The sequence below is a fragment of the Indicator indicator genome, chromosome 22 (genome assembly GCF_027791375.1).
Source record: "Indicator indicator isolate 239-I01 chromosome 22, UM_Iind_1.1, whole genome shotgun sequence".
Classification (NCBI taxonomy): domain Eukaryota; kingdom Metazoa; phylum Chordata; class Aves; order Piciformes; family Indicatoridae; genus Indicator; species Indicator indicator.
This window is the reverse complement of record NC_072031.1, coordinates 9,802,632-9,814,275: the sequence shown is the minus strand read 5'-3', so window position 1 is coordinate 9,814,275 and position 11,644 is coordinate 9,802,632. Positions and strand designations below refer to the sequence as shown.

The following is an 11,644-nucleotide window of genomic DNA, read 5'->3' as shown; positions in this document are numbered from 1 at the left end:
CCCTGTTCCTGAACAAAAACGTTTGGAGTATGGATGAGAACAATGCTAATTAAAAGCAAGTACACCAGATGAATTATTCTATTCCAGGTTTAAACACATGCAGCAGTAACTTAATCAATAAACATGACATTAATGCTTCAAGTAATTATCTAATGAAAGGCAGCTTTAGCATAAGAAGAAAAACATTCACTTGTGTATCATTTACATTTTCTTTATACAGCCTGTATAGGGTAGTTTTAAACATAAAAGTTAACGTTTGTTTTATGACATTACTTAAATTCACATTCCACTTAGAATCAGTGTATTGTCATGGGTTGAGTTGAGGGGCACGCAAGAGCTGACTGTGTTAACACAGTACAGTGTATTTGATATAAATGAGGTTCAACAACTTTATATGTAAACATTTATATTTATTTTTTAAAAGTCTAATTGCAGAAGTAATAGAGTAAATGGCAATGAAAGAAATGTTATTTACGTGTGAGTTCCAGTACATCAAGATTGTTGAAGTGATAGGATGAAACCCTGCTGAGCTGCCTTTATTATCTTCAAATCTGAAGACAAGCTAAAACTTTTTTTACTCAAAATAAGAGTCTTGATAAAAGCTCAAAATATTACCAGGAATGAAAATAAAAAATGTTAATAAACAGAAACTGACTTATTCTGGTGAAATCAAGTCTAAACTGACTATGTGTCTCATAGTTGGCCTTCCATGGGGACAGTTCCAGGGATGTTCAATCTCACCCATATGGGTGATCAGTTTTCTCATTTCCTGCATATTCAGTGCAGTTCCAATCATCACCTGCAAGAAAAGGCAAAAATCCCCCAGTTACTATTTTTCTTTCTTCATCTTGACAAGTGATACAGATAAGAACAATACTTCCACTACCCGAGCAAATAAATCCTGTGCCAGGCATTAAAAGCAGAAAGATATACAAGATGAACAGAAGACAAAATGCAGCTGTGTTCATAAACGCACTAGTGTGAAACAAAATAAAAAACTACCACAAATTTTTCCCAAGTTACACTAGACAAAAATACAACAAACAAAATTAAAGATATTAGCTGCTGACACTCAATAGTGAATAAACTTCCCCTGCAACATATATATATAGTCACCTATAGCACAACAGAAAGTATGGTATTTGTTTGAAATCACGCACTGCATGCTGTACTTACAGATTTTCTGCAAGCTCGAGAAGCAAACATCTGTCTGACCCTGGAGGGTCTACACATGACTCCAGGGCAGTCACTTAACATGAAGATCAGCTCATCTATGTCTTGTGGACCAAAAGTCCAGTTTTTGCTTGTTGGCAATGATATTAATTTAACTTTCTGAGTTACGGGAGCTGAAAGCAATAATAAAACACTTGTGCATTACAGGAAATTACCTCTTCTTGAGAGAAACTGAGAAACTGCTTTGATACATTAATATGACATGACTTGCATATATGCAAAAGTTGTCTTTCCAGTAATTCTGGCACAAACTTACCATTTTCATTTATGACAAAATCAAAGCCATTTTTTCTGAATATTTCCAGATTTTCAATCAATACAGTTTCATTTACAGCTGTTAAATTCAGACTTTGAGGCCTAAAAAGGACAGAAAAATACGATATTGCATATGTATGTAATGCAGCCCACTTAAGATAAGTTTCATAAACAGTCCAAAGATACCAGAACAGAGCTCTACTAAAACCCTTGCTTTGTTAGGAAAATCTCACTACTGAACAGATCACCTCCAAGTGTTACTCTGCAGAGTTAAGTTGGTTGGGCAGCACCCATTGTTGCAGCAGCAGTTGCCAATATCCTGCTTGCATGACCACTCCTACCAAACTGAAATCTGGCCACTGACTTGCTGCATAGCTACGGCTGTAGCAGTGGAATTTATTTTTCACATAAGCTTTCCTTTTTGAAATACATAAAACCAGTTTTTGTGCTAACCATTTTGAAAGTGTGAAATCTACGTAAGTATAACCATTGGTATCCTTCTGAAACATTGAATCAAATTAAAAAAAAAATTATTGTTAAACCAGTGAAAATACTTACACTATCAGCTTCTGACCTTGAAGAACAGTGTGTTGTTGTAACATCTCAAAGTTGTACTTCTCATCAGTAGCATGTTGGTCAATTATGAAGAGATCAGAATTCAACTTTGCTATTATAAACCCTAAATTGAATTGGCCAATGATTTCCATTTTTGCAAACATTTCTTTACTGTGTATAGAAAATATAAACAGATTATAAATTACACCTCATCATTTATCATGTCAGATTGTAAAACTTTTATTCCCCCCGAATACACTTCACATGAAAAAAGAAAAAAAAAAAAAAAAGCAAAGAACACACACAAACCCAAACCAAACAAAAAACACCCCAACCCATTTCATTTAAGCAGGATATGAATGAAAAAGTACAGTTATCTGGAATCTGCCACTAACTGGAGAGGCCATTGTGTCCCAGCACACAATCCATCATTAAGATAGATTGGTTCAGAATTCTTCCAAATACAGCTCCTGGTGATAAAATTAGAAATGGGTAGAATGTGACTTATTTTTACAACCTTATCTCACCAAATTTCAACTTCACATGAAGGAGAAATATGAGTCATAGACTCTTCTATCTGTGATGAAATTTACTGTTTCTCTGACTACACTGCAAATTACAATTCTGAACCAAGCCAAATCTATGATGTTCGTGGTCTTTTTAGTGTCTTTTTCCACTTTCCTTTTGCCCTTAGTTCAAGCAGCTGCTCTGTCAGGTAAAATAACTTGTCAAAAGAGCATTTAAAAGTGTAAGTCAAATATAAAAATATATCCCAAATTAGCAGGTAGATGTGAACCTCCTGCCCACCCTGTAAGAAAAGTCTCATGTTTTTACTTAACTATATTTATTAATTGATGAATACAACATATTAAGAAGGTGAAAATACCTGATCTCTTTTCTTAATTCATCTTCTGCTACTTTATTTTCTCCAGGACTAATTTTTGCTTTGAATCTTCTGTAATTTTGTGTTTCTGTACTTTTCTGTTGTTGCTGTATTACCTTTTTTACCTTTTCTGCTAAAACCTTCATAGAGAATTCAAGTGGCACAGTTTTCTTTTTTACTTCCACCAGTACATCAACACTGGGCACACAGTTCCTGGTATTCTTCACTTCTGGACATTTACCTGCTTCACTTCTAAAGTTCTTGCTTTTAAAACTTATTACTCTTGGGGAAGAATTACTGGCTTCTTGAGATAATTTATTTGGATTAGTCCAGTCATTCACTTGATTTAACTTAGGTTCAGCACCCAAGACCTGAACATCACATTCCAGTGATTTCTCACTACATCCAGCAGTTTTCAGACACTCATTTTGAAGTTGTTCTTCTGAGCTCCAGGATTCTTCTTCAGGATTAATTACGCTTTCACTGTTAACACAGCTTCCAGCTTCTGGTGTACTGCATCCGGCATCTGACTCAGATGTGCTACAGAATCCAGAATCTGCACTGTCTTCTAATTTTCTCAAACATCTGCTTGGAATTGACATCTTTGAGTCCATCTTATGGCAATTCTCAGACTCCTTTGTCAAGACAGCCTTTTGAGTCCTTACAGTACTCAAAGTGGTATCAAGTGATGTTTGTCTAGAGGAGCTGTGCTGCCGTTTCACCTTTTTAGGGCTTTGAAAGTAACTCTCTGGTGCTTGATGTAGAGAGAACGACTCTCTTAATCTGGCAAGAGTCATTATTTTTTTTCTTTCACAACTTGGCTTTTCAGTGTCAGAGTCAGGCAGCATTTGTACCTGAGGCTTTTCTGTCTCTTCAGAAAGTGTCTTCTTCAAGTTACCTAATAAGACCAGAATGAAGAATATTTCAATATTCTGAGTTACCTGGAAACATGAATGAAACGTAAAGGGAATGAAAAGAGAAGTAAAAAAATAGCAAACTACTCAAAGTATCCCTTAATCCTCAGATAATGACTAAGTATGGGGCTGAAATGCATTAATATTCAACAGACAAGCTGCTACATCTTTAAGAAACTTAATGGTACTTGTGTGAATTTGTCATTTCTTTTTAAGATGGAACAGCAATCAGTCCAACTGGCACATTTATGCATATTATCAAAAGAGTTTAATGACTGAGTGACAATGAAAAGCGAATTGCTTTTGCACTTTAATGGTCACTATAAAAGCCCACTGGCAAGATGTTCAGGAGCAGGCAAAAAAGAGACTCTCTGTATATGATTTGTAAGTAATTAGAGGGCTTCAATCTTAAAATCTGTCAGTCCAACATGTATTTTACTAAAGATTAGTTTTAAATAACTAAGAATCAGTACATAACTGATTCTGTGGCAGCAAAAAGGAAATTAGAGTTCTGTTGACAAAAAAAGGAGAATGAGGTAGTGTTAAAGAAAAACAATTCTGAATGATTATATGCTCACAAGAGAATCAGAAATTTCTGTAGTTACTGTAAAAGAATCAAAGGTTGAAATTGTACTTAAAGTTCAAATTTTATTTACAAGACTTTAACCATTCTTTCTCAAGGACACTTAAATAAAGGAAACACAGATTGCTTCCAGTATTTTAAGAGAAACCTTTTTCAAGTGTTAGTTTTTCCACCACTGACTCTAAATCATGTTGTGTTGGAATGTGCCATTTCCATAACAATCACTTAACTTAAGGTCCTCCTTTATTATTTGATGTAAGGAACACATGAAGAATCTGCCCTGAAAGGTTTACCAATTAACAGTCAGATCTTTTTGTTTCATTGTTGGGTTTGTAAAAAAAAAATATTTTCCCATTTTGGTTCTCTACCATATATCATACCAAAAAATTTCACATATTGTGTCCTACCTGCAATGTCCAGAAGTTTCTGATTGACATTGATTTTGTTGACATCACTACCAAACATCTCCATCAGAGAAGTTTTTAAAATAGCTAATAAAAGCTTTTCCTCTTGAAGTAAAATTTGCCTTTTGTCTGGAGTTACATTGATGTCAATACACTCTAAAGAAAAAAATAAAATCAACTGCATTATAAATGAAGAACAAAAAAAAGACACCAACAACATAAAATCCACCTTTGGATCTATGTTTTTTGCCTTTTCACCCTCCACTTTTATTTCACAAGATTAAAACCAAAGCCACAGTTACCATTCACAGTATGTCTGCAAATTGAAATTTTTAACTTTCTCAACATTTCAGCAAACAAAACACAAGCTAAATCAGTCCAATAACATGGTAAGTTTTCTTGTCTTTAAGCTAACCACAAGATTGCCTTTTTCTTGTTACTTGAGATAAGTTACTTTTGAGTATAAAGTGGAACCACAACTAGACTCTATGTAGATTAAAAAAAAAAGAAAAAAAGAAAAAAATCACCCACTGCAGAAAGTCACAGATAAAAGTTACAATATTCTCTAAATAAATACAATTTATTCTTCACTGAAGTTACAGCCTTTACTGAAGTTCCTGAAAATTATTCATGACTTACCAGAATCTACACAAATGTTAAGGGCAACAAATGGATACTGGTGTTTATTGTATGAATGATAAACTTCATTCACAAGCTTGAGAACCTTCAGAGATAATGAAGAAACAATAAATGTCAGTACTATTATCTTCTACTTCCCAACAGTGTATGTTATTTGATTCCCTTCAAAACAATTGAAGTACTAAACCGTATCTTGTGTGATTGAGCTTTTGCTCACACAAAGATACAACGAAGGCAAACTTGGGACACAAGAACTTGCAGCATAAATTCACAAATATACCTATCAGCTACTAGTAAGAGTGGCTTTCAGAAAACAGCAAACAAGTTAGCACTGGTGATGTCAGAAAAAGAAAACCCTCACCTTTGCTGGATCACATGGACGTTGATTGATAAAGAAAAACTGTCTGTCCGTTGTGCTCCTTCCAACACCATGATCACAACGAGAAATGAAGCCTGTAATCCTGTTGTGTGATAACAATGCAACAGTAAGGAAAAATGAAGCAGCAAAGCAAACTCATTTTTCTGACTAAACAGATTTAATGGAAGAGTATAAGGGGCTAAAAGAAACACTACTATACAGCAGCATCAGTAAATGTGGGTATGTATTTCCTCTCCCAGTTGCTGAGCTGACAAAATGCTGGATGTTCAGCTCCAAAAAAGAATCAGGCAACTGAACAAATAGGTGGCTCTAATTTCAAAAGTAGCATTTGTAATTCTTCTGCTCTGAAAGCAGAAGAGGGGTCAGTTGTGAACTGTCACCAGTCAGATATTAATGCATTTATTTGCCAGTCTCGTGTATAGTGAGAGATTTTTAAAGGTACACTTTTTAAGAAAGTAAAGGATAATTTGGTAAACTGATGCACATTCATCTCCTACCATTTCTCATTCTACCATGCTGAAGAAAGAGAGGTATACAATTGATACAGCAAATCAATACCATTACTCAGAGCACCAAAGGTGACATTCAGCAGAACACTACACTAATATATAACTAACTAGGACACAAGGAATAGTAGTTTTGCTCTTCCTACTCATCTGACTAGCAACATCTTAGGCCTGAATGAACTTTGTCAAGCAAGTGATGGTCTTTCCCAAACTGTATGCTAATATCTACTATGCCGTTCTTAGCTATTTTTGATACTATTCACCAAACTCCTTGTATTCTTTTTTATTTCCATTTTGGTAGCAGTGGTCTGTACTTCTCTAGCTACCTATAAAGAGTCTGTGGCATGCCAGTAGCGTTGAGTCCATATTCTTCACAAACAGCTTCACTAGGAGGTAGCTGAACAAAAGGAATGAGACTTTGCAACTGGGGGGAAAAAAAAAAAAAAAGTGAACCATTAAACTTAGACTTCTTTTCTTCTGTTGTTATTTATTAGCCTTAAAATCCATTTGATAAAATGGTGGGTTTTTTTCAAGTTGGCTGACTAAGTGAAACATTTAAATTACTCAAAGCACTGCCTACTGAGAAACAGGAACAATGCCTTAATGAATGACTGTTCCTGTTTCACAGAAAGAGGTTGAAAAAGCTAGAAACAACTCCTGTTTTCTGTTCCCCAATTATAACTCACACCATTTTTAGGATTTTTAAAGTTGCTTTTTCTTGTGACTTGCAAGAATGTACTTTCCCATACTATTTTTGAGAAGCACAAACCTTCAGAGGCTTGCTGGCACAACACATAAAAGTGACTTCAGAGAGATATTAAGCACTAGCCCTATCTTCCTAAGCCTTTTTCAACAAAACATTTCTAAACAGACTCAAACTCCAAGGAAACATGGGGAGGTTGCACTGTTTTTCCTTTTTCCACCTGTAGGGTGTGCTAGAAGTCAACACTTGCTCTGTCCTCTTACGATTTTTAAAGGTTTCCTATATCTCCTCTATTTAATAGATACTAAAAATCTCTCGATGTAAGTATAGTATCTCTCAATAATACAAGTAATACCTGTTTTTGCCCAAATACTGCTCCAATGTTTTCCTTTAAACTAGAACTTCCAGTAGTTGATACCACAGAGCTTTTTTTCCCTTGGCCAAGTTGATTAGTGCAGTTAATCCGCACTCCTTTCGAAACAATACAATATGCTTGCAATACCTGGACCATTTTTGCATATTCCTGTCAAAAAAAGAAAAGTTCACATCTGTACAAACCATCTCTTTTTAAAATAAAAATGAATGAAGAAAACAGTCAATATTTGCAAGTAACACAAAAAGGGAGTGGCTGGATTTAGTATATTTTTTTGTAAATGTTTGGAAACTAAATATATATATATATATACACACATGAAAAATAATGTCTTTAAAAATAAACAGCACATTTAGAAGATTGATATTTAGTTCTAACACAGCAGTCCTTGATTTTAAAGTACACAAAAGTGAGCATGACACTGATTCTTTCCAATATCTGAATATTTGAGAATGTGCCTTTAAAAACAATCATTGGAAAACAGAAGAGGAAAGAACACAGGAAGCTTGCTCTCTTATGTGATGAAGATATAAGACAAGCATGAAACAGTCTGACATCATCAGTGGATTCTACAGAGAACTGAGTATCATTGAGCAGTGAATACATTTCCTTTGAATTAATAATTGATGATCTAAGCCTACCTTTTTAATGTTTCTTTGAAATTCCTTATGCCGCACTGGCAAAGTATAAAATAACTGCTGTATGTTAACAGTTGTTCCTTGCTGTCGTGGAAAAGGAGTTTTCTGAGTAATTTTACCATTGTGATCAAACACCAAACGAGTCCCAACCTTTGCAGACTTATGACAGGTAGAAATGGTAACATCACTAAGGGACAGAAAGAGGCAACAGTATTACTTACTGAGCACTGTTTTCTTACTCATTCCTCGTGGCCTGATCAGGCACAGAATCTACATCAATCCCATTCATTCATTTAAACCAAGTCTTCACCCCAAACAACTAAAAACATACCTGAAGAGCAGAGTAACATTTGCCTAGTTACAACACAAACATTTTTAGTTTTATCATTTTCATTCTTCTCCAGACTATAAAGTCTGGTTTTGTTGCAGACCACTAATACGTAACTAACAGCAAAATATTCTTGATGCACAGTACTGTGTACACAAAAGCCATTTCCAATATATAGATTGGCTAGGAGAAGTTTAAACACAGTTTTAACAAGTTACAGCCTAGCAAACACAGCACTACTTTACATCAGAGAATCAAACACTTTTACACAAGTCCAGAGTCCCATCCTGCAAAGACTTTTGTACATAAAAGAACAATCAGACGCTCAGAATCACACAATAATTTCAGAAGCTTAGAACCATAGAACAATTTTAGTTGGAAAGGACTCAGGATACCATGCAACTTACTGCTCAGAACTGACCTAACATTAAGCAACTGGAAGTTTCCAAAGCTTCATTCATCAATAATGGTAAACTGAAAAGTTGCCTTCAGTTATTTTTGTGCATACAGTGATGTTCTGCTAATAAGAAGATTAATACCTTAATGCACACAGTGAACTCAGAGCTTCACCTCGAAATCCAAATGTTTCAACATGTATTAGATCAGAAAAATCTTGTATCTTTGATGTGTAATGTTTCAGAGCTGGAAAAATATATTTAAAATACATGTGTCACTTCAAATTGACACTGGTCTGTGCCTATCAAGATGCAAAAAACCTTCTGTATTATTAATTTTATTTTAGATAATATTAGAGACACAATAATTAAATGCTTAATGCTTCCTTTTTCCTCTTCCTATAAATAGCTTTTAAAATCCTGAGATACAGCTGTTATTCCACACTACACCCCAAATTCATATAGCATTACTGATCTATGCATTACAAGATGCCACAGTACCTGCCATTGCTGCTGATGTACCTGTCACAGATTTTTTTTCCCCTGCAAGAAAACAACTGCAGTGCCGTCCACAGTATACAGTGGACAGGGATATACTTAATCCACCATGAACACAGCTGAAGAGGACTCAATCTACACAATCAGGACGGCATTTGTCACTAGATTACGAATTCAATTAGTAGCAGCACCCCAGAAACTCCAGTGTCCTGGAACAGTAGGAATTTCTGAGGTACCATATACATATTGTGAACACATGAAGTTACTGAGTAATAACCTATGGTGAAAGTCATTCTATGACAAAAGAAATGCAAATATTTCTGTTGCAATGGTTTGTTACAGTTATCATACAGTATTGCTTCTGCTCCCATTTGTTCAATTTAGAACTACCAAAGGGAAGATTTGACAGCCAGACAAGTCAGTTCCCTTTCAGCAAAAAGCAGTCACTTCAACAAACTTTGACTCCTTCACAATGACTGATGACCCAACATGAATGAACCTAAGGGAACATTTATAGGACTTTCTCCTCTATAGTTATTTCTGTTCTTTATTACACTTAAATAAGCGATCAAACCAAAGACTAATTCTAAGCTACAAGAACTATAACCACAATAGCACTACGTAAGTTCAGTATAGTTTTTCCCAAGTCTTGCAGGTTGTGCATATGTTATATAAAAGAGGAGTATTTGCTAAAATATTATTAAATGTAGGAAATTTGTTTTTAAAAAAACCCTGAAGCTCTTTTCGTACTGAACAGAGACATCCAAATATAAATTAAGAAAAAGGTTCAACTTACTTAAGCCTTCAAAGTTTTCCTCTTCCACTCCAATTCCATTATCTGAAACCTCTATGAGCTCTGCTCCATAATCTCTGAGTTTTACATCTACAAAATTGAGTAAAGTCTTTTCATTCTGTATGTTCATACAAAGTATTCACAATTAATTTTGTACTTGATGTAACTTTACCAGATAGCAGTAGTTCAAGTTTGAACAATGCAAGGTCCACAGCTGTCAAAAATTAGGGCAAACAAATGCAAACCAGTCTGTATTTGCAGATAGTTCAGCTTCATTACACTTTTGCCTGAACAGAATTTTTTCCAATTATAGCAGCTATTATCCTGGCAGCTTTGGAAGCTGCAACCCTGCCTTAACTATCCGCTAATTTGAGGCCATTGGATAGCAGAGCCTTATCACCGCTGCTGGTACAGGCTGCATACCTTATTTGGTGGCCAAAAGGGCTACAACAGAAAAAAAAGTTACATCCTTTAGGAGCCCAGATGGAGCCTGAAAATCAAAATGTTTTATTTTTTCGAGGCTTAAAATCACTGCAAATATGCTTTGACCCAAAGAGGAATTATTTGCACAGCCTTGTTAATATTGTGCCTTGTGCTCTGTGCCTTGAGGAAAAGGTCTACTTGAGAAGTCTACGTAATGTTAAGAAAGTGCAATGAAGAGAAGGTTACCAATGTTGGTAGCTCCAGCATCCAGACTGTTCTCCACCAACTCTTTCACCGCAGTGCCAAGATTCAGCACAACCTGTCCCGAACAGATCCGATGGACGGACTTACGGTCGATGGGCTTGATGGCTTTGGCAGGCTGCAGGCTTGACACATAGGAGGGAGGGGGAAAAACAAGGTAAAGCAGGCGGTAAAGGTGCACCGCGCCCGTCCATCCCTCCCAAGCAAGGGCAACTGGCATCCGAGAGCGAGGCAGGAGGTAAAACACTGCTACCCGCATTCAAGTGCGGAGCGCCCGAGAAGGCGCACACGCTTCCCCGATCAAGTCGGAAGGGGAGGCGGGAACCAAGAAGCCAGCGACTGATGAGGAGGCCGCAACCACACCAGCGACTAGGGCACTGCGGAGCAGCGAGGCCCCGAGCCTCCCGTGAGAGGCAGCCAGAGCAAGGGAGAGTAGGGGAATGCGAGAGAGCGGCGAACCCCACCGCTGCAGAAAGAAGGAGGGCCGATGGTTCCAGAGAAGGCACTCACCAAGGTGAGGCAGCGTCCATCGGGACCCAGCGGGACGCGCTGTAGTCGCCTCAGAATCCCGTTCCCGCAGGCTCCGCCCTCGCTCAGTCATTGGCCACTACAGAAAATAGTTCGCCCATCGTAAAGAAAGTCTCAACTCCCTTGATGCAAATTGGTCAATGAGAACACCCAATCAAAACTGGCAGCTGCACCTTTTGCCCTATGAGGACTCGCTTAACGAATCACCGGCTCACACTGACCAATAGAAAGAAGACAAGGAGGCCATGCGGCAGCCCCCAGCGCGCACTGGCTCGGGCGTGAGTCAGTAATGCGCCGTGCTCCTATTTGGCCCAATGGATGCAGCGCGGGGCGGGCCCGCTGGCGGGCCGGGA

The 11,644-nt window shown here is 37.1% G+C and overlaps 1 protein-coding gene across 1 annotated transcript; it reads right to left on the bottom strand.

The window, feature by feature from the left end:
• Positions 1 to 655: 655 nt before the first annotated feature.
• On the bottom strand, positions 656 to 11,293 carry PMS2 (PMS1 homolog 2, mismatch repair system component). Its single transcript, XM_054390826.1, has 15 exons — positions 11,274 to 11,293; positions 10,749 to 10,888; positions 10,083 to 10,169; positions 8,933 to 9,035; positions 8,069 to 8,252; positions 7,410 to 7,577; positions 6,678 to 6,775; positions 5,828 to 5,927; positions 5,467 to 5,551; positions 4,831 to 4,983; positions 2,930 to 3,824; positions 2,047 to 2,214; positions 1,490 to 1,590; positions 1,177 to 1,346; positions 656 to 799 (listed from the first exon to the last, which is right to left on the bottom strand). Exons 1-15 carry the CDS (start codon positions 11,291 to 11,293, stop codon positions 656 to 658), a joined length of 2,616 nt encoding a protein of 871 aa, XP_054246801.1.
• Between the last annotated feature and the right edge of the window lie 351 nt (positions 11,294 to 11,644).